This window comes from Miscanthus floridulus, unplaced genomic scaffold, assembly GCF_019320115.1.
Source record: "Miscanthus floridulus cultivar M001 unplaced genomic scaffold, ASM1932011v1 fs_360_2_3, whole genome shotgun sequence".
Classification (NCBI taxonomy): Eukaryota; Viridiplantae; Streptophyta; class Magnoliopsida; order Poales; family Poaceae; genus Miscanthus; species Miscanthus floridulus.
The window spans coordinates 56,555-80,000 of record NW_027096635.1 but is presented as its reverse complement, the minus strand read 5'-3'; the positions used below and the strand labels follow the sequence as shown (position 1 = coordinate 80,000).

The following is a 23,446-nucleotide window of genomic DNA, read 5'->3' as shown; positions in this document are numbered from 1 at the left end:
CAAAAGGGTAAGGCGGCGGAGGAGGAGACGGAGGCTGCGAGCAGCGAGCGGCGGCAGGGGCAGCTGGAATGGGATTGCGAATAGCAGGGGCGGCCGGCGGCGAACAACTTGACTATGTAGTGCTGCCGACGAAGATGAACAAAATTGCTTACTACGGAGTACTCCTACCTACGTACCGTATCGCAACGCGAATGCAGTTCCAAGGATCGGAGGGCAGTACGTACCTGCGACGTACCGACGGGGCTGCTGTGCCCGTGCCGACACCGGCGAGGCGACCGCGAGAGCCTTCAGCACTGCGGCCATCCTCCAGCTTGCCCTGGTGATGGTGGTGGCTGTGGCTCTCGAGCGAGGCAGCTGGCTTGGCCGGAGAAGCTGCAGCCTGCAAGAGGCTGGTGTGGTGTCCGGGAGGAAGGAGAGGACGGGGGGAAATGCAGAGAGAGCAGCGGGTTTGGGTGGTGCAGAGTGGGACGAGAGTGATTGGGTAGTGGTGTGTCCAAAAGACAGCCATCCATCATCCAGAGGGATTCCACTCTCTTCTTCTTTTGAAGACTGCTTCAGAGAATCCCTCCGGGTTTCGGGTATTTGCACGTATGCCCTTTTTTTTCTTGGTGGGCCCCGTATGCCAGTGAGATATAACTAACCACCACCCTTCCTTTCCTTCTTCTCGCTCATCTCAGTCTGTCTTCTTCATTTCCTTTTTTTTCTTCTTTTTGATAACAGTCTTCTTCCTTTCCTTGGAGCATGACATGAGGATGCATGCATGCAGGTGTGCCTGTGTGGTGCCCTCGGGGTCCACGGAGGTGCCAGGAACGACGACCGGCGCGTGAGCAGCCAGCAGCTTTGGCGGGGGCAAGCCGCAAGTGGCATCGGCCGCCAGTCAGTGTTCTACTTCCTGTCTTCGCCGCCGCCCATCTCCCCTCTTCTCTAGACTGCACCCTTCATCTTCTTCGTCCAAACGCCGTCCAGAACTGCCTCTGAAGCTGGTGCTGTAGGATCCGAGGGCACTACCTTGGAGCAAGGCACTCTTTATCAAATTATGTTTAGGCAGTATTTTCAACTAGTGAAGTGTAACAAACTCGCTCTGGAGTTTTTCCTTGAAATTTTGTTTCGACAAAATAGCTCCTGAAAAATGCAGTGTAATCTTAATTCAATTATTGGGTAAAGCTATAAGTTCTGGTGGTCTAGAAAATGGTTAGATTTTTGTTCATCTGCAGTTATATGCTTGCACAGTTAGTTAAAAAAAATGGCCAGTAAAGAAACAACAGTGGAATTCAAGTACTATTGCATTGGAAGAAAAAACAGTAGTAGAAAATTTATGCCATGTAAGATTTCGATCATGTTCTAGCCAAACCTTATGAACAGAGAGTACAAAGAGCAGACAGCAGAGCTTACGAATAAGATACCAGTGTTGCAACTCACAGTTGAAACAAGCTTGTAAGAAGAACTTGGGAAGTTAACAGACATTTGTGGTGACTTTTGATACTATATGGCTTCTATAGTTTATGATCCACCGCTTAACCAACAATGCTATGACCATGGGGCTTCACCAACCCTTTATCCTGCAAAACACTCCTAACTTGGACTGCACCACTCCACATGTCTCTGTATGCATAAAGGTTTGATACAGTTACATAATAACCGCTATTTCCAGGCTCCAAATGGAGCAGATGCTTGGCGATGGATTCGCCCATCTTGAGTTCACTCCCGCTACTGCAAGCATTTAACAGTGCACCCCAAACTCCGTGTGCTTGTTGAGATGGCAAGCTCTCCACAAATTTGTGTGCTTCCTCCAGCCGACCAGCCCGCCCAAGCATGTCTACAATGCAAACATGATGTTCTGGGGCTGGTATGATCCCAAACTTTTCTGACATAAGGCGATAATACTTCCATCCTTCATCAACAAGTCCAGAGTGATTGCAAGCTGACAATAGAGCAATAAAGGTGCTTTTCGTGGCTTTCATTCCAGAATCATTCATCTTCCAGAAAAGTTCTATGGATTTTAACCCATGGCCATGGAATCCGAAAGCTGATATCATGGAGTTCCACCCAGCAATTGATTTTTCGGCAGAAGCTTCAAATACTCTGACAGCAATGTCCAGTCTCCCGCACTTGCAATACATATCAACAAGTGATGCTGAAATAAAAACATTATTGTGCAGACCAGACCTGACCACATGCCCGTGTATGCTCTTTCCTTGTCTATAGTCACCAAGCTGTGTGCAAGCACAGATGATACCGACTACAGTTATTTCATTAGGTGCAGAATCCTCCATCTTCTGATAGAACTGTAATGCTCTCCAGCCTTTGTTATTCTGTGCGAAACCAGAGATCATACAATTCCAGGAGCACAAATTTGTGTCTCCCATGCTATAGAAGACTAACTCAGCACTTCTAGTATCTCCAAAGCGGAAATACATGGTCAATAATGATTTTTTCACCCTCAAATTGGAAGCAAGCAAGTGCTTCAGGATCATGCAGTGGATGGATTTCCCTTGTGCTAGCAGATTAAGATTTCCACAAGCTGATAAGACACTAACTAATGTAACACTATCAGGTTTTATGGCCAAAGAACAATACATGAACTGGAAGGCTTCCAATGCATCATTGTCGAGTCCATTTTGTAGACAGCCAACTATGATCGTATTCCATGAAACGATATCTGTGACAGGTATTAATCTTTCTATCAGCGAAAAGGCGGCCAGTGGATCACCACAGCTCATATACATGTGCATCAAAGCATTAACAGCTGAAACTCCGCTACATGTAAATCCACACTTCAGGATGAAAGAGTGAAGTGCTTGGCCAAAGCTAAGTTCTTCTGGATTAGAGCATGAAGGTATGACAGCTAGCATAGTGGTCAAGCTGCACGATAAACCTTCAGAAAGTAATTCTTTGAACATTAACTGAGCCTCTTCTCGCAGCAAATCATTTCTTGAGTAACCAGAAATCATTGTGTTCCACGATATCAAGTCCCTTCTTGGCATTGTCCTAAACAGCAGGCTCGCATTAGATGGTTCATTGCATTTCAGATACAGATCAAGTAAGCTATTTCCTACAGAAGACTCCTCATGAAGAAGTCCTATTCTGATTATGTATCCATGGAGTGCTTTCCCTTCAGAAAGTAGGCCTTGATCACCACAACCTGAAATTATGGTCACCAAAGTGGCAACATCTGGCTGGTTCTCCAATCTCATTTCCCTCAAAACAGCAAGGGCTTCAGTTACTCTTTCATTCTGGACTAGCCCCCTGATCATTGCATTCCATGATACCAAGTTCCTGTTCAAAGTGCTGGCAAATACCTTCTCCGCAGCCTCTGACATTCGAAACTCAGAGTAGAACGTCATGAGAGAATTCAGTACCGAGCAAGATGCAGTCTCATAACCGAGTTTGATCGCACAGCTATGCACAGACTCCCCAAAGGAGAAGAGATCATCTAGACGAGAGCAGGCTGAGAGGATAGAAGAGAGGCTCACCTCATCTGGCTGGAAGATGGAGCAGCTCATTTCCCTGAAGTACCACGCTGAAACCTCAGCAAAACCATTAAAAATGCTTCCACTTATGACAGAGTTCCATGAGGTGGTGTCCCTGCACGGCATGCTCTGGAACACAACCTCTGCGGAGTCAAAATCACCACACTTTGCATACATATCAATGAGAGCGTTCCACACGCTGAAAGAATGAGCGTCGAGGCACCTCTTGGCCGCCATGCCATGAAGCTCCATTCCACGCTGAAGGTTACCAGCGCGGGACGCCCCTGACAGCATGACGACCACGGTCGTCGAATCAAACTCCACGAGCTCGCGCGCCATCCGCCGGAACAGAGCCGCGGCGTCGTCGTACCAGCAGCTCGTCGTCAGGGCGCCGATGGACGCGTTCCACAGGATCACGTCGGGCGCGACGGCCTCGCGGAAGAGCGCCAAGGCGGCGCCCGCTCCCGCTCCAGCGCCGCGCCCGGCCCTGGCGTACGCCGCGAGCAGGGACGTGCGCACGGGTGGGTCCAGCACGGCGCCCGACTTGATGGACGCGCAGTGGAGGCACGCGATGCAGTCCCTGTCACCGGAGGAGGAGGAGGCGGCGGACCTGAGGGCACGTACGATGGAGGCCGCCCTCCCGTGCGGCGTTTCGTCGAGTAGGCGGTGGGCGTTGTCCGGCGCATGGTGGAACAAGTACGCGCGGGCGGTGAGAACGGACGGGGGTCTGAGAAGCGACGAGGCGCATAGGAGCTTGGCGGCGAGAAGGCCGGGAGTGTGGCGTCGCATCCACCGCCGCGGTGCGTCGAGCTCGGCCGGCGGGTGATGCTTGAGAACTCACAATTCAGAATAGGACGGCGAAGAAATCTCCTCGCTAGCGTGGCGGGCGGGCCACGAAGGCCAAAAGTTTTCACCTCGCTGGACAAAGCTACAGAAATTTTGGCCCAGCCCACCAGGATGGAAAGGGATGAAGGGAGTCCAACGACTGTTTGCTTGGGCCAGTTATGAATTATGATAGGCTGGATACGGGGGGCAGATCTAAGGTTTATTTGAAAGAAATTAGGGCACCCAAAATGTGTAGAAAAAGGTTGTCCTCATGGTGTCATAAGAGCATCTCCACCAGATTACTCAAATTTTCTAAAACAACCCAGATTACTCAAATATTCCCCAATACCAAAAACAACCATATAACTAATTGAGAGGGCTCTCGTGGTACTTAAATATTTTTCAATAATCACGAAAAACACCTCTCTCTCTCTCTCTCTCTCTCTCTCTCTCTCTCTCTCTCTCTCTATCCTCATTGAAGCAGAAAAGAAGCACCTCCATGTACTTTTAGGAGATGAGAGATAGGGAATATGGCGAGGATGCTATAAGGTCACCCATATACGTTACGAAAGTAGTCTACATAACTGTCTATTAGCTGAGTTACCCATAAGGCCAACCCTAGTGCACCATGGTACAGTGCTGCCCTTATCTCGACTTTCTTGGTGCCATGTCATAAGAGTGGTGTTGCTATATACGGAGTATTCAGGTTGTCTTGCACAAGTACGAGTAGACAGCCTTGCCAAAGCACCCAATGAATTGCATGTTGCGGTGAGAGAGTGGACAATTGTGAGAAGATAGAGAGAAAAAAGTATATGCATGAGCAGCCTTAGGCACCATAAAACAATTAAAGGAAAATATCAAAATAGCAGGGTCAACCTCTGATTGGTGAGAGGTGGTCTTCGATCCATTTCGTGTGCACAACTTTTTCTAAGTCTAACAATTTTATATGCCTGCGTTGAGTTTGACCTAAGGCGTAACACAATACCTCTGTCCTCCCCCTCTCACCTCTCTTTGTCCTTCTCATGTATCAGTGTGATGGGACCTATTTGTATGGGCTGCACATCGTGAAGATTGAAATAGCACAAAATCCACTTATACAAAACCCGCACATGTAGAATGTCTTTTGGGATATACGTTGTCCTTCATCATTGTACCACTTTAAACATTGACATTTTCACCAAGTTCCAAAATATTATTATTACTCCAATTCATTTTGCATGCCGTATTGGCCCCGTTCGCTGGTCTAAAACTTGGCTGAAACTGGCTGAAAAACAGTATTCTGGCTGAATTGTTGTGAGAGAAAACACTGTTCCGGCTGTAAAAACAAGCCGAACAAGCTGAATATGGGGTAAGCCGAACGGGGCCAATTGTGTTTGTTCTAAGTCAAATAATGTTAAATTTAACCATCATTTTTTCAAAAACATCCATGCAGTTTCATAGCATGCGGGAACTATATTATGAAAGTACTTCTTAAGTGAATCTAAAACATAAATTCTATATTATTAACCTATACAAAGTTTTCAAAATTAATAAATAAAAAAAACTGAACCCGCGGGGTAAGACATAGTCCGGGCATTATGCTTAAGAAGAAGAATTTTTTCACGTAGATCGAGAAAACCCCCGAACCTCTGCCCCACCCATACACAACGGCACCACAGCTCCCGTGAGAGTAGGCTGGCCTTAGACTCGTGCTTTGGCGTGGGGCTGACGAGGAGATTTTTTTCAACGTGCAGATAAACTACGCCTCCTCCCGGCCAACAAATCCGTCCCCGAGGGGGTTCGAACTCTGGGCGGCACGGTGCAAAGTGCATAGCCAGACCAACTAGCCTAGCGTTCGCTTGCGAAATTGATAATACATAATAGAATTTTTTTGATTTAGGGCCAAACTAAAATGATATGTAAAAAAATTAGACAGAGTACTGTAGAGCAGGTCTCTCCAAATCGAAAGTGTTATATACGGGGAACTGTGCCGGGCTGCTGGGTGCAGTTTGATGGTGCCACCCACCGGTTTGTTCCAGGACAGGCGCAGGTCTCATCTCACCACGCTGGTCCTCTTTGTTTCTCTTATAATTCATACTTTTTAGCTTTTTTTTTTTGTCGAAACTGTGTTTTTCTCTCGTAACAAATCAGTGTTTTGACTTTTTTTTAGCGAAGCTAACGGACCGCTAGCTCCTGCCTCCAATGACGTAAAGCTACCTTTCTCTGCGTGCCAAGACGACACGGCGACACGGCGTAATAAACCAAACCAAATGACTCTCGTTTACGATTTACAAACAGCATCAGGGAGGGAGAGCAGAGGGATCCTTCCTTCGTTCCGCCTCCCCCGACCCCGATTAGCAGACGAGAGGCACGTGACTGCCTACTTAATCCGTTGGCGTCTTCCTCCGACAGCCTATCCAAGAGCAGAGCAGAAGCCAGAAGCAGGAGCAGGCGAGGCGAATCTTCTCATCGATCGTAGCTAAGGATGAAAACGGACGGAATCGAACGAAGAACTCCTCAACTATTTTCTACTTTTATATTTGAATATGAAAACGAAAACGAAAGCGGACAAACCGAACACGAAAACGAACACGAACTTACGGAATATCGAGAATTTCGAAAACGAAACAATTCGAGCGGAATTATATCGAACACGGTCGGTATACGAAAACTCAATACGGAATACCGACCCGTAGACCAAGTGCATGACTAAGTGCATACATGATCAAGTTCAAGTGCATATAATAATTAACAAGTGCATATTATAGAAACATGAACTCGAACTGAGTCAGAATAATTTTATTAATCTTTTTAGAATAGATGTAGTATTTTATTTTAAAGATTTATTCAGATTTTTCTTTTGAGTAACAAAGATTTATTCGGCTGATGTAAAAACTATCAAATGATTGACTTTGCAGGTGGGGGTTAAACCGATAAGCTTGATGGGCTATGGCCCAGGTGGGCTTTCGTGTAGATGCTGCCGGTTTTCTGACATTTAGCACCATCTCATGAGGTGAAGAGAGACGAGGCTGAGCGCCGTCTATAAGAGAGGGCAGCTGGCCACCAGTAGAAAGAACACAGCTGCGTGGTGAACAACCTGTGATTGGGCTGTATGACCTGTGCAGTTGGCCAAATTCGGTTTAAACCGAATTTTCAATTCGGAATATTTCAAATTAAAAGTAGAAAAGTAGAAAACGGTCGGAAAAATGTCTAAACCGTTTTCTACTTTTACATTTGAAATACGAAACATCTGAAATGCGAAAGCGAAAACGGTAAAGTCGGACAAGAAAATGCGGATTCGATCGGATTAAATATAAAAAAACGATGCGGTTCGGTTCGGGATATTTCCGTTCTGTTTTCATCCTTAATCGTAGCTGACACCTGACAGACAACTCATGCACGAGACAGGCAGGGGCGCTCCTCAGCTTCAGAGATCTCGTCTCGCTGCACGGTCATCCAACGCCACTCTTCTCGCCTGGAGTTGCTTCTTGCTCGTGCTGGCTGGACGCCTGGACCGCTGGAGCTCGGTTCTAGCTTCAGCTTCTCCTCCGGCCGGTCCGGTCCCCAAGGCCCAAGGGCTCACTTCCACAGTAAAAGATTAGTCAGAGCTGGTAATACTCCCGGTGACTGGTTAAAAGCCAAGCCAGATTTCATTGACCGGTCCATGCATAATTGCAGGGTAATCTTCGAGATCGATGATCTAGCTCGGGGGCCGGGCAAATGGACACTGCACGTGAAGAAGCTCTAGCCTGACGACATGGCCGGGCGGGCGGGCGATCCCATCTTCATCGCGCGCGCGGGTGTCTTTTTCCTATCATTGCTCATTGGATGCCCACCGGGAGCAGCTTGTCCGCTGCCTTCACGAGTTCACGTCACATGTGTCCATCTTGTTTCAGCTTTAATTTGGTGAATTCTTATTATGCCCGAGATTTTGGGCGTCATGGTTCATGAGATTTGGCAGCTACTTGCTGCATCGTCTGTTCTTCAGCCTTGCTTTCGTTGCGCCATTTGATGTCGTGTATCACTAAGTAAACTCCTACATACCATATATACGCCCCCCCCCCCCCCCCCCCCCCCCCAACCCCTTTGGAAAGAAGGATCTTTGTATTTTTTCTGTAAAATTCCTACATAATTCCTGTAAAATTACTGCGTTTCAAAGGGCTCCAAAGGTGTGAACTGCACAGTGTGGAAGCGGTTTGTCTTTCTTGCAGTAAGGTAAAACTGTAATTTGTGGCCCTAAGTAAGTAAACTCCTGCTAGTAAGCAATGCAAGTTCTCTTACGTAGGTTAAGACAACAACACCAGCTATCCGACAAAGAGAACAACTACTGCGAATCCACTCGATAAAATGAATGAATACATGCAAGAACCACTCACCCCATCTCTCAACGGCAGAATGCACTAGAGTTTTTTTTTCTTTATTAGTTGGCTGTGAGAAACAACAGTCAATGTTCTTGGTAGTACTGTACTAAGATATGCCTGGACAGTTCAGAGACCACGTGAGCTTCTCTAACCAAGACCGCCTCAGAACCACGAGATCACATGCCTGCAGCACAGCAGCAGTTGATCATGTCTTGAAAGCTAATTTCTTGGCAAAGTGGCAATGCCAGAGGCTTTATGCTGATAATCATGGGGTGATGATGGAGCTGCCAGTTCTATCTAAAGGAGCAAGAAAGCGAGGGTATAGAATTTTCGATGTGGAGTTCCAGCTGCACACTGCTGCCCTTTCAGGTGAATTATTATCATGTTCCCTTGCCTTCTTTCAGAGTTTTCTATTCATAAACTGACCAGTGATAGAAAGGGAAAAATCATACACTACACCTTTTCAGGTGAATGCTTGAGTAGAAGCAAGGAGTAACAATAATACGATCCAATCCAATGAGCTACAAATTATGGGAGCAGGAAAACAATCACACACACCATGATTGGCTAGTAAACAGAGCACACAACTAGGAATTTGATAAACATAGGAGTGCATGGGGTTTATGTAGTTGAGGAATCAGCAGCATGCAAGGTAAGATTGGTAGTAGAGTATGAAACGAGCAAGAAATTAAGGATCCTGAACTTCACACAAGGTAGTATACCATACCATAGCTGAGCAATCAACTACAGTAATATATAATCCCTCCAGTTTTTATTACAAGAATCACCCAAATAATCTCCACTTAACAAAAAGTTACAAAAACAAAAGGCTATAGTAACATATCGTAACCCCTCCCAAAAATATGAAAGAAAAGAAAGCTAAGATTTACAGGAGAGAAGTAAAAGCTGATGAAATGTAGCAGCAGTAACAATTCTTCACAAGGACGACACAGAGAGTAGTGGCGGCATGGCAAGCTGCAGAGAGCCAAGCCAGCCCGGCCGACCAACCAAAGGGCCCACTTTTTTCCTGCACGCCTGCCGCCGAGACAATGATCTGCCCCAGCTGCCCCCATCCACGAGGAGCCGTGGCGAGGCGGCGAGGACCATGGCGGCGTGGTCCACGGCAGGCAGGTCGCCCACTCCGCTAGACCGCTACACCACCACCAGCAGCAGCCACATGGCCAGTAGGCCGAGGAGCGGGAGCGCCGAGGCCGAGGCAGACGCCACGGCGTGGGACTGCGCGGCGACGGCGGGCGCGGAGCCGAACGGCGCGAGCGCCGAGTCGGGCTCCAGCGCGTCCGGGTTGGGCGGGCTGGGGCTGGACGGGATGGTGGGCTCCCCCGCGTCGGGCACCGGCGCGGCGCCGTCCTCGGCGGGGGACGGCAGCACGGGCATTATGTCGGGCGACAGCGCCGGCGGGAGCGCGGGGCCGGCGGCGTGGCGGCCGTGGTGCTGGTTCGGGAGGCGCGGCAGCGGCGGGTACTCGGGCGCCGCGGAGATGGACGACGCCCGGGGCGCGGGCGCGTCGTGTCGGCCCGCCGCGGCGCCAGCGAGGAACGCCAGGAGGAGGAGGAGGCACCCACGCCCGCGCCCGCGCGCCCTCGCCATTGGTCGCTGTGACGCTGCCCGCGCTGGGCACTGGGCCGCGGAGCGCGCGTGTCGGCGTGCGGGTGGTGGCGCGCCGAGAGCGAGAGCGAGGCGGCGTGCGGGCGGGTGCGAGGTGGTGGAGTGGTGTTCTGGTTGGGGTTGGGACGTTGGGTTTTGGAGAGTTTGGTCGGGGTGGGGAAGCAGGTGGGTGCACACCCGCACATGCTGTATGGCGGCACGCGCGGCACCATGTCCATGGCGAACTTTTTTTTTTTAATTTTAACACTCTGTGATAACTAATTTTAAATTTAACATGGTTGTTTTTTTTAAACTAACATTTTTGGTCACGCCTATTTGTCTGGCACGGCCAAATGCCTGTGCGGTGCTATGCATGGTGGCGCGGTAGCGGGCTGATATGGCGACGACCGGATTCAGGGACCGTTGACGTGGCAGGTCCTGCCGCGCCACCGACCTTGGCGCGGCAGTGTCGCGCCCTGATCCGTGGCGCGGCTGGACCGAATAAATACCGCGTGCGACCACGCCCGCCTGCCCGCCCGCCGCCAGCCGCCAGCCGCACGCGCCCCGCCGCCGCGCAGCGCCCGCACGCGCCCGCGCCCGCCCGGCCGCGCCACGAACGCCGGCGCGTCAAGGCCGCCCCGCTCCTAAGGTACCTCCCTCTCGATTTCATATTTTTTTATTATTATTGATTTAGGATAATTAGTGATTTAGGATAGTTAGTAATTTATGATAGTTAGGGTTTTATGATTGTTATTGATTTATGATAGTTAGTGATTTATGATAGTTAGGTTAGTGAATTTGTTTGTGATTTACGTAGATAATTTTTAGGTTTGAGGTTGTGTGTTCTAGTATAGTTAGGATTTTGGGTTTAGGGATTGATTATGTATTTATTATTTAGTTTATAGTTAGTTATTTAGTTAGGGATTTTATGTATAGATACTAGTTTACCCTAAACCCAAAAGGGTTTAGGGATTTTAGGGATTGATTATGTATTTATTATCTAGTATAGTTAGGATTTGGGGTTTAGGAATTTATGATAGTTAGGTTAGTGAATTTGTTTGTGAACTTACTAATGTTAATTTGAATTTTGTTAATTTGAATACTCTAACGCTTTGTTTATCAATTTGTAACACGATGGTCCCTCCCACGCAGCACCAGTTGTACCACATTCTTGAGGTGGAGTACGATGACCAGCACCGAGCACACATCTTGAGTGACAACGACACAGAGGTGACCTTGCCTCCTTTGAGGCCCCGCACGCACACCAAGGCGCATCAGTGGGACGAGCATTATGCGCCGTACATACGGCGTGCCAGCTTCCTCAAGCTTATCCGTGTTGTCAACCACGGTCTTCCGCTCCTTCACCTAGCACTACTTACTACAGCTGTAGACAGGTGCGAGTGTATTCTTTGTACGTAAACTTTCTTGTAACAAATTTGAGACAACTAACAGTCGTTCTATTCTTATAACAGGTGGAGGCCTGAGACCCACACATTCCACCTACTTTGTGGCGAGATGACCTTGACGTTGCAGAACGTGAAGGCTATTTTAAGCCTTCGGTTGGGGGGACTTTCAGTGACAGGGATAGTTGACAACGATCACTAAAGGGAGCTGGTGGCTTAGTCTACTGGCTTTCTTCCACCGGACGACGAGGCTTCCAAGAAAAATAAGTGAGTAATTCAAGCATATTTAATACTTGCGTTGCTTTCCTGCAGCCATGGGGTCTCATTTTTTTGGTCAATTTCAGAAAAAGTTCTGGTGTTTCGTCATCGTGGATCATAGAGCGCTTTGATTACTTGGACCCACAGGCTGAGGAGGCTCTGATCGGCGGGTTCGCTCGAGTGTGGCTCTGGCACTTTCTTAGTGCTTTCCTCTTCCCAGATGCCTCGGGCAACATCATCAGCTGGATCTTCCTTGACATACTTACGCCAGTCGTGGGAGAACATAGCAGCGTACAGTTGGAGCAGCGCAGTCCTAGCATGGACGTATCGATAGCTATACGTTGTCTGCCGTCGCACCTCATGACATGCGAACCTTGGGGGTTGCTCCTACCTACTCCAGGTTTGGTGTTAGGAACGATAGCCCGTTGGGAGGCCCCTTAATAATGGTTTACCGGTAAGTACTTCAGTTCACTATATTCTTCGAGGCAGTTAAATACGATGAGATTATTAATGGCTAATTTATTATCGTGTTCAATGCAGCGATGGAACGAGCATGATACACTCCCTACAGCTCTGTATATCTGGACAGAAGCAGAGTTAGTTAGAGGAAATGCGTGGCGCAAGTACAGGGAGTACACGGACGGTCTCGACGTCCTGACACATCACCAGGTTACGCTCTCTTTACTATCATACATGTGTCTTCTTCAATGTACACTATATCACAACCTAACTCAATTACGAAATTTCAGATGCATTGGTGTGCTTGGGATTTTTCGGAGCTCCAGGACTATCTCAGTCCTATCACTAGGGACGAGTCAGACGAGTATCGCTGCGACGCCCCTCTTATTTTCTTCCATGTGGTCGAGATTCACTTGCCCATCTGGATCTACAGACAGTTTGGAAGAATGACAGGCTGCCCACCACCGTTTTACTCCACCAACCAATAATTGCACGGGTGCGTTATCGATTAATAACAATGCTACAATTCGGAGGTGTGTGGTACAACTAACATCGTTTTGTTGCAGGTATGACTGTAGGAAGAGGTACAAGACCAAGGATTGACGTGTGACACACGGCGCGCACATCCATTTATGGCAGAACAGGGTACGATATCCGGTTCATGCGGGTCATCCACACGATCAGCACACCTTCGACGAGTATCTGCGGTGGCTTCACAGGTCTACGAGGACACATATCAAACCTCCGTACACTGAGGAGGCGATTAACGAGGACTCGGAGGAAGATGTCATCGAATATGTGTACGACGTTACCACTAGGGAGGACACAGCTATAGAGAGCCTCGATTCAAAGATACGTGGTAATATACTTAAATAATACAATTTGTTATCCTTTTGGTATTAAGTATGTGTACTAAAACTGTCCAACCGTGTTTCTGTACCCAGGCGACACAATTGTCAAGGCTGTCCAACGAAGCAGCGTTCTGGCTTCACGAGTCTAAAGGGCAGGGGCCAGATGTTCTCGCGGCTTTTGTGGAGGTAAACATAAACTTGTCCGTTCCAAAAATGTTTCTTTAGTGTATATGCGTTTGGGTAATGCACTAACTTTAACGTCTATTTATGCAGAAAGTGAAGAAGAGTTGCATGGACACTCCTTATGAGGAACCGCCACTCCTGGCGAGGTCGGGTGGCACGTCTTCAGTCTCTTTGAGGACACCAGCCGACTCTTCTCAGCCGATGACATATGCCACTTCCGCGGTGCGTACACCACCATATCATAGCGCTGGGAAGGACCCTACAACCGAGAACGACGATGACGACAATGAGGACCCCCCGGGCTTCCGCAGACAGCATGATCAGTGGGATGATTGGCCGTAGGACGAGATCGGCATGTCTCAGCGAGGTGGTGCCCCGCTTAGTACCCAAGGAGCCTCACAGGTACTATCAAAGATAGTTTCTTTAAATATGTAGGCTCCATGAACTAACGATCATAAAGAATTATAAGTAATCGTGCATATCATATACTTACAGGATACGAGCCGTACGCACCGTCGACGCGACCATACCGACATTGGCTACACTCCCAATGTGTTGCCAACAAATTCGAAGAGACAAAGGCGTCCGAGGGATGCTTACACTCCTGGGTCTTAGTTTGTTAGGTCAAGCGAATATTGACGTCCGAAACTTGCGGGGTTATTTGGTTATGTTATGTCAAACTTATGTCAAAACAATGAAAATGTTATGTGGCAGCTTGTCAACTTGCGCACTGACTTTATTTATTTGCTTCATATTCGTTTCTTTGCGTCGCGGCAGCACTCCTGGCGAGATTAAGTACCAACTAGTTCGGGAACCGACAGTCCCAGCGTATCTCGACGCCGGTGGTAATTTTTCATAATCGATTAGTAAAAATGGTGGTTAACCGTATATGAAAGACGGAAAACAAATCATTGGCTTATCAAATTCTCTATTCGGCCGTGAAAAAAATTCAACAAAAGACAGAAACAAAACTATTATTGATTTTACGTCAAGCAATATTTAGAATAACTCCCACTATCGGCGCGACGCGTTCCGATTAAACCGTCCAGGTACCAACGGGCGGGCGGCGGGCGTGGCGGCCGGGCTTGCTGCTCGGGCAGGCGGGACTGGCCGCGGTATTTATTCGGCCCAGCCGTGCTACGGAACAGGGTGCGGCACTGCCGCGCCAAGGTCGGTGTCGCGGCAGAACCTGCCACGTCAACGGTCCCCGAATCCGGTCGTGGCCACGTCAGCCCGCTGCCGCGCCACCATGCATGGCGCGGCACAGGCATTTGGCCGCACCAGGGCAATAGGCGCGGCCAAAAGTGTTAGTTTTAAAAAAAACCGACCGTGTTAGATTTAAAATTAGTTATAAAAAAGTGTTAAAATTAAAAAAAAAAATTCTCCATGGCTGACCTGCACGGCTGCACCGGCCGTTGAAACGGCGAACATGGCTGATCCATGCTGCGATTGTTAGCTCCTAACACAAGTCTTGCAAGCGTGACGGCGTGAGGCAACGTATTGACGTACCCGAACAGAAAGTACGTACTACATGGGAGAACAGTCCATGCTTGCTATACATTGAAAAATAGGAGTGGAAAAATAACGAAAGAGGGCAGGAGTCAGTCACACAGCTCAAAGGTTTCTTACCTGGCTGATGGTCTCTACATTTCGCCCTTAATAGAACACACACTTATCCCTGCCCTACGAGCACACATCCAAAAGAATAAACCGGTATATGTCTCAGATTGGCCAAAGACTACGATCGAGATGTTCAGTTCGCGACTTATGAGCTCTTTTTCTTTCTTAATATTAGGCACTCTGCCAGATATAAGATTTGAGATGGATCTTCTTAACCCCCCAGGTCGACCGCCAGTAAATGGAAACGGGATCGATTATATGGTGGTGATTCATTTCTTATGGGGCCACCAGCCCAGCAGCAATAAGAGGATGAGGCCCACGATGGTGTCTCGGCCTCTCGGGACTAGATGCTGGAAGCTAAACGGTCCAGGAAGCCCAGAATGCATGCGTCCAGCCCAGAACAGGTCCGTCCACCTGCATGGCGGAGAGCAGATATAATAATAATAATCGATTTGTATTCCTATATATATACTCCTTATTTACACCAAAAAAATACATGTCATAGTTGATTTTACACAGTATTCAATACGTATATTTTACCACAAATATACTTCTGGATGCATTCTTGAAACCCACAGTTGATTTTGTGAGGTCGTCTGATGGCGCCAAAGAGGCAGCTGATGGCGCTTGGAAAACCCAGTTCGACTGCGCACTTCACCAAGGACCTGAGGTGGGCGAGTCCGTGGTTGCAGAGCTCCGTGTACCTTGTAGCTTCTCGGTGATTAGCGCGATATTATGATGTTGCTGCAAAAGGCTAAAAGCAAACCCTGTGATCGTCTTAAAAAGTGGATATAGTTAAAGTTGTGAGTGTCTACGTTCTACTGTATAATTCTTAAAAAAAAGTTGTGCTTATTAGGTGCACTTCATAGAATTAATCAACGCAGAGGAATTGTATAACAGAGTGAACAAATACCATATATCTCTGCTACTACTGAGTCTAGAACAGAGGAACCAAGAATCAGAAAGCTACAAATGCTACAAACCTGGGAGGCATTAATAAAAAACTGATTTTTTAGAGACATCTTCTCTTTTTTTTTCTAGAAATGGTTCTAAAAAATAGTTTCTAAAAATAGTTTTTAAGGCGACCACTACAAGAGTTTCGCATCCCATCCTGTAGTCCTCGACATGAAAAATTTGCCCCTAAGACCATCCACAATGTTGTCTCCAAGTGAAGCTGAAGCTAGTGATGCCTGAGCTATTAAAACTTGGAGCAGTGAACATTTTTGCGTTGATGCCCATTTGTACAGTGGAGAGATAAGCACAGAGAGAACTCAGACAGGGAGAAGAGCATGCAACAGGTTTTTGGCAGAGAAACGAACAAATCCTAAATCTGCCACTGCATTGGGAGGGCATGTGCCCTTAGGCCCCCGCAGCATGGAGTAGTGCTAAAAAATCAAGCCCCACCGAGAAGAGGTTCGATAAACTCCACTTAGTAATTTGGTAAACAATAGTTAAATTTGCGTAAATTGGTCTGCTCCACCACGAGATCAAAAGAAATGCGAGGCCGGTGAGGAGTACACCCTGATCATCACCAAAAACTTTTGGGTGTGGGACGAGCTACAAATACATGCACCGAATAGATGAGCTAGTACTGAATACACGACCGTTTGCATCTCTAGGTTCCATTTGAGCTTCCATCATGCTCTCTAAAGGGTGAGGAAGACACCTACCACCAAGGCTTGAATGCTCCCCACCAGCGACATCAACATATCGTCATCCAGGAACACTTTCACAAGCCTCTCTTGGTAGTTTTTTTTGCCACCATCAGTTCAAAACGGTAATAAGGAAAAAGATTATAGCATTGATCACAGAAGATCCAACCTCCAAGCAGTCTCTATTACCTGTAGTGGCGGATCCTGGATAAATATCTAGGAGGGGCATACCATAGTGAGAAGGCATGAAGCTGTGGAGGGGGGCACATGCTCCCATGCAGTGGTGGATTTAGGATTTTTTCATAGGTATGCCAAACTAAAATTTTCATATGTGATTCGGTAAAATATATTTAGTAATTCGGTAAACAGTAATTAAATTTGCGTCGGAATTTAGAATTTAAGTACAAAATAAAAAAATAAGTCTTAAATTTGAAAAAAAGTTTCAATAGAAAAGTTCAAACACCATACGAATAGCAAAACATGTATAAAAAACCTGGACACGAAATAAGCTTACAATGATCAAACTAATTTGAGGATAAGTTGGTGTAACAGATAGATTAGGATTTACTCCTATATTATACCTTAGAGTAGAGAGAGTTAGGGAGCCACTCTATGTCGGGGACCAATACTAGGGTACCCGAATAGGAGTAGCTAATAACCATCAAAATTGATTCATCCGAGGAGTCAAGAGCGCGACTACAGCTTCAACCGACCCCCAGGTGCGCAAGCTCCGCCTCGACCGGCCTCTGGGGGCGGCCTCCGCCTCGCCCGACACCGAGGCTGCGGGCTCTGCCTCGCCTGACCTTTGAGGGTTGGCTCTGCCTTGCCTGGCCTCTAAGGGCGGGCTACGCCTCGCCCAACCTCTAGGGACGGGCTCTGCCTCGCCCGACACCGAGGTCGCGGGCTCCGCCTCGCCCGGCCTCTGAGGGCGGGCTCCCCCTCGCCCGGCCTCTGAGGGCGGGCTACGCCTCGCTCGGCCTCTGGGGACGGGCTCCGCCTCACCCGACACAGAGGTCGTGGGATCTGCCTCGCCCGACCTCTGAGGGCTGGCTCCGCCTCGTCCAGCCTCTGAGGGTGGGCTCCACCTCGCACGACCTCTGGAGGCGGGCTTCGTCTCGCCCGACCCTTGGGTTTGTGCTCCGCCTCACTCTACCTCTGAGGGCGGGCTCCGCCTCGCCCAACACCGAGGCCGCGAGCTCCGCCTCGCCCGACCTCTGGGGGCGGGCTCCGTCTCACTCGACCCTTGGGTTTGCGCTCCGCCTCGCCCGACCTCTGAGGGCGGGCTCCGCCTCGTCCGACACCGAGGCCGCGGGCTCCGCCTCGCCCGAGCTCTAAGGGCTGGCTCCGTGCCTGCCATGATCTGCCACAACGTCCCACCACGGGACGTGCGCACACAATCTTTGTTCGTTCCCTCGAAAAACTCGTCGGACGTTTCGCCTCTCCGGACAGGCCACGAATCGTCACGAGTAAGAGGAATACGGATCTAAAAGCGCCTCTACGGCCCAACTGGGCCTAGGAGTTCGCAGGTCGGCCCATCGACGGGTTCGACAACCGCTCCAGGCACCTTTAGGGTGAGAGGTGGAAAGGGATGGGCCCGCTAGTGGCCAGTACCTAGGTGCACGAGCGCCACGGGCATCCCAGCCCACGTTCGAGTCTCGGCTGGTTACGATCCATGGTTTTTTTTGAAGAAAGGTACTTAGCCCTCGGGACCAGTCGAATGGACCCGAGAACTATATGGATTGACCGTTGAGAATCTAGAGTCAGTCACCAAGCTGACCCAAGCCCGATCCCCACGAACGGGATGCTGGGGCCCCCACTTAGACTAGCCCATTAACAGCTCACCGGGTGCCATCATTCGTCCTTAGAGAAAAATTGTGGCACGGCTTGGCCCCTTCGTTTTTATCGGAAAAAACGCTTGAGAGAAGACAATCGCAAAGACGAACCTATCGTCGATCGGGCCCCTACTGCGGGAGAGGGCTTGAGGAAAGGGAATCACCGTCCCCCAGGTCACGATATGGGCAACAAAAGAAGGCCGATGCCTTTAGAGTCCTCCTGTTCAGAAAAGCCTCTGAAGGAGTATTCTACTCCTGTGCGGGCTCAGGGGCTACTGTCGGGGACCAATACTAGGGTACCCGAAGAGGAGGAGTTAATAACCATCAATATTGATTCATCCGAGCAGTCAAGAGCGTGACTACAGCTCCAACCGACCCCCAGGTGCGCAAGCTCTGCCTCGCCCGGCCTCTAGGGGCGGGCTCCACCTCGCCCAACCTTTGAGGGCTTGCTGCACCTCGCCCGACCTCTGGGGACGGGCTCTGCCTCACTCAACACCTAGGCCGTAGGCTCCACCAAGACCGACCTCTGAGGGCTGGCTCCACCTCGCCTAGCCTCTGAGGGCGGGCTTCGCCTCGCTCGACCCTTGGGTTTGCGCTCTGCCTCGTCCTACCTTTGAGGGCGAGCTCCGCCTTGCCCGATACCGAGGCCGTGGGCTCCGCCTCGCCCGACCTTTAAGGGCTGGCTCCACCTCACCCGACCTCTAGGGGTGGGCTCCGCCTCACCCGACCCTTGGGTTTGCACTCTGCCTCGCCTGGCCTCTTGGCGGGGGGGGGGACTCTTGCCCGACGGAGACCCATACCACCGCCAACCACTCCAGGTCCAAGCTATGGGCCTAGGTCAAAGCTCTGACACCAGGGAGGTGACCGGCACGCCCTGATATAACCCGTGGCCATGACGGGCCATACGTGGGGATTCACATCAGGAACAGCGTCGGACGTACCGGTGCTATTCTGCCTAACCCTCGTACGAGCACTGATAGACGCGTCAGTTCACCACGACGTCCGTCAGGACGGAGTGACTCTTGTTGGGGAGCTTCTAGCATTTTTTGCTACTCAAGAAAGCTTGAAAAACTAGAAGCTCTCCCAAACAGGGTAGCTTATCTTTAAGCTAACAAAACATACATTATATTTTGTACTTAAAAGCATATAATCTCCTTTAGAGTAGCTTCCTGAGCTTTTTCAGAAAGCTTCTCCAGGAGGTGATTTAAAAAAAGCCACAACTCCCCCAAACAAGGCCAAAGAGTTCTAATACTTTTCCATGCCAAGCAAAATTCGATAAGGATATAGATAATAAGGGAAATATATTTCCTTAATGGTTTTAGCCCTCAAGTATGATTTCCTCGGAGGCTGCCTGCCATGGAAAGGACAACAATTAGGGCCGTCCCAATTGGACATTAATGATGGTTTCTATCTTCATTAAATGAGAAAAGGGAACTACTTTTTTTTCTAGTTGTATGTGAAAGACATCTATTGCCGCAAATCAATCCTTCCTTCTGTTTTTTCTTAGTATTTATACTTAGATACTAAAAGATACTTAAACTTCAGCAAAATGGTGACATGGCAGCCCAATTAATGAAAAAAGAGAACCAAAGCAGAGGAAATCGTTTCTTCACGGAGAAACGGCGTCTTCCCTCCACCCGATGCACAGAGAAACGATGAAATCGCTGTTGGGAAGAAACCACCGGTTTCCATGTAGGTGGCACGCGTGCGCTCAACCACGCCGGCCCCGCTCGCCCATGCCCACCCGTGTTGGTGCCGCTCGCTCGCGCTGCCACGACAGCCCACGCCGTCGTGCCCGCGCCTGCCCTGGCGTGACCGCGGCGGCGTGGGCGAGTAGGGCGGGCGTAGCCGGCGTGAGCGAGCAGGGCGGCGGGCGCTCGCACGGTAGCCAGACGCGAGCGTGGCGGTCGGCGGATGGATGTGCACGGCCGAGCGCGGACTAGGGGGCCAGCGCGGGCGGTCGCGGCGGCGCGAATGAGCGGCACCAGTGTGGGCGGGCACGGCCGAGCAAGGCCGACGCGACCGCGGCGGCGTGGGAGAGCAGGGCAGGCGTGGGCGTGATGGCGCAGGCTATCGCGGCAACTAGAGCGAGCGGCGCCAACGCGGGCGGGCACGACCGAGCGGGGCCGACGTGGTCGAGCGCACGCGTGCTACCCAGATGGAAACCGATGGTTTCTTTCCAATGGCGATTTCATCGTTTCTCCGTGCATCGGGTGGAGGGAAGACGTCGTTTCTCCGTGAAGAAACGATTTCCTCTGTTTTGGTTCTCTCTTTCCTCATTAATTGGGGCCGTCATGTCACCTTTTTGTTGAGGTGACATCTCATTTAACGAAGATGGAAACCATCATTAATGTCCCAATGGGACTGCCCTGATACACTATTTGATGTCTAGAGTCCATTATTATTCTGGATAGAGTGAAGCAACCTCCCAATAGTCATGCATATGAACGCACACACATTCTTGCGCGCGGGCCGGGTACACGTACTCCTTGGAAACAGGAGGCCATGTGACATGTATATACTACGTACTGATGACGTGCATGCGTTGCACGTACGTGCGTTGTGCTTCCACCAGGAACAGTATACAAACCACGTAGTGGGCTGTAGCTACCGCTCGGTGTGCGACTGCGACACCGTGCCCAACGTAACGTTCATGGGAATCGGTGCTGCCGGCGGCGGCCATCCTGACCTCCGATCCAATGCGCGCGCACCCACTTGGCCACTTGAGCGACAGCGCTAAACCGTCACCGCTCTTGTCCCCGGCCCATCTCCTTCCTTCCTTCCTTTCCCGCTGCTCGATCGGCAACCCGACAATGAAGTCAGTCGTCTGGAAGTCGGTAAAGATTTCCAAACGTGCCGGCACGGCACTACACGGCCCTGGCCCGCCTGGGCATGGCACGACAGGCACGGTTAATGAGACGTGCCGTGCCGTGCCGTGCCAGCACGGCAGCCCAGCGTGCCCCGTGCTGGCCCTGGCACTGAAATTACAAAAACATTCATTCAAATCATAAGTTCGCAGAGATAACTTCTAACTCATCAAAAACATCAGACAATGCCAGCAAAAAACAACAAAGAGCAAAGAACAGCAAAGAAAACAGACAAGTTTTGAAACTAAAACTAATTAAAGTAGGAGCTGTGCAATGGCTGCCTCATTAAAAATATGTTTAGGTAAAACTCACCCTTGTGAGAAACCCTAAACAGGAAAAGAGTACAGCCAGCTCCTAAGATTGTTCATAAGTTCATTACATCTAGCCTACAGCATGTCCAAGTCTTAATAGCTATTACAGAACCATTACATAAATGGGAAACTTAATCAACATCAAGATAAAGTGCTTCAAAGACCTCTTCCAGCTCCTTATCCTCCACCATGTGCTGCAGTCTTGATTCAGTATTCTCCCAGTCCTTGATGCAGGTTAGTGCCTCCACAGTCTCAGGGTTTAGCCTCCGGCGATGCTCCTCGATGATCCTGCCAGTAGTGCTAAATGTAGATTCTGAAAAAATGGTTGACACAGGCACAGTAAAAATATCTTTTGCAAGAATAGAAAGCACAGGATAAATAAGCTTGTGCTCATGCCACCATTGCATGAGGTCAAAATCATCATCTATCTGGCTGACTGTGTCAGAGTCCAGGTAGGATGCAAGCTCACTAGAGTTAGAAGCAGAAGCTGCCTGTAGAAAAGAAGTGGCAGAAACACCCCTAGACTGATCAAGATTAGGAGGGAGGGAAGAACAGCCAGCTCCAATGTCAAGCTCATCATCATCATAACTGTTAGCCCAAGCTGTTCTTTTTTTACCAGAAAGGGATGCAGGAACAACCCTTTTGAGCCTAACAGAGCCATACATTGCATCATACCTGTTGTACATTCTAAAAAGAAGAGCTCTGGTGTCCAGCAACTTGTTAGTGTAATCAACATTAAAAAGAGAATTCAACTTTCTAAGCACTTTGGTAAAGCCCTTAATCTTAGCTCTTGGATCCTGTATGAATGCAATGGAATGAAGATCAGGTATGTTCTTCCAGTACTTATTATATTTGTCAATCATAGATTGCACAACATATCTCAGATGTTCATCATGTTGATATTTATGCAGGTGAACAGCAATCTTAACAATATGATGAATCATAAGTGGAGTAGGATAGTACACACCAGATAAAGCAATAGTAGAGTCATAAAGTAGTTCAAGAAATTGCAACATCTTAGTTGACATATCCTAGTGATCATCAGTCAATAGGAAAGGACTACCTGCAGGTCTAGGGTAATTAGCCTCAATGAAAGTACTGAAAGTACTCCTGTGAGGTAACAATGTTTTCAGCATAAGGTAGGTGGAGTTCCACCTAACATCCATGTCCAGTGAGAACTTCCTAGGTCTAACACTGCTAGCAATGCAATAACTCTTGTATGCAGCAATTCTTTGATTAGAGGAGTTCAAAAAAGAGATTGTAGTTCTAAAGTTGTCAATGAGAGGATTAACAGCAGCCAATGCTTCCTTAACAATCAGGTTAATAATATGACAAGCACATCATTGATGCAAAAACAGATCAGCACCTAAATACTCTTTAAGTATAGGTTTCAGTTTATCCATTGCATTTTTATTGGCAGATGCATTATCCAAAGTCACAGAAAAAACCTTGTTAAGTATACCATACTCAGCAAGGATAGTTTTAACACGCTCAGCAATGTTTTCAGCATTATGGGAGACATCAATCAATCTTAAACCAAGCACCCTTTTCTCTAATTGCCAATCAACATTAATGAAATGAGCCACAACAGACAGATAATCTTCTTTGGCCTTTTCAGACCAAATATCAGAGGTAACAGCAACAGATGAAACAACATTGTCTTGCAAACAAGTCATTAATTTTTCACGTTTACCATTGAAGTGCTTAAACAGATCTCTAGCAGTAGTTTGCTTAGAGACAGGTGCAAAGGCAGGGTTATAAGCAGTTTTA

General features: G+C 48.8%; 3 protein-coding genes across 3 annotated transcripts; all 3 read right to left on the bottom strand.

Moving 5' to 3' along the window:
* Window positions 1–6: 6 nt before the first annotated feature.
* Window positions 7–4,294, bottom strand: LOC136531475 (pentatricopeptide repeat-containing protein At4g19220, mitochondrial-like). The gene is made up of 2 exons (XM_066524134.1): window positions 1,420–4,294; window positions 7–1,122 (listed from the first exon to the last, which is right to left on the bottom strand). The coding sequence occupies exon 1, from the start codon at window positions 4,257–4,259 to the stop codon at window positions 1,515–1,517; it is 2,745 nt and encodes a 914-aa protein (XP_066380231.1). The 5' UTR covers window positions 4,260–4,294; the 3' UTR covers window positions 7–1,122; window positions 1,420–1,514.
* A 5,035-nt stretch (window positions 4,295–9,329) lies between these two features.
* On the bottom strand, window positions 9,330–10,369 carry LOC136531476 (classical arabinogalactan protein 26-like). Its single transcript, XM_066524135.1, has one exon. The coding sequence runs from the start codon at window positions 10,241–10,243 to the stop codon at window positions 9,788–9,790; it is 456 nt and encodes a 151-aa protein (XP_066380232.1). The 5' UTR covers window positions 10,244–10,369; the 3' UTR covers window positions 9,330–9,787.
* Window positions 10,370–21,807: 11,438 nt separating this feature from the next.
* LOC136531474 (zinc finger BED domain-containing protein RICESLEEPER 1-like) lies at window positions 21,808–22,692 on the bottom strand. Its single transcript, XM_066524133.1, has one exon. The coding sequence runs from the start codon at window positions 22,690–22,692 to the stop codon at window positions 21,808–21,810; it is 885 nt and encodes a 294-aa protein (XP_066380230.1).
* Between the last annotated feature and the right edge of the window lie 754 nt (window positions 22,693–23,446).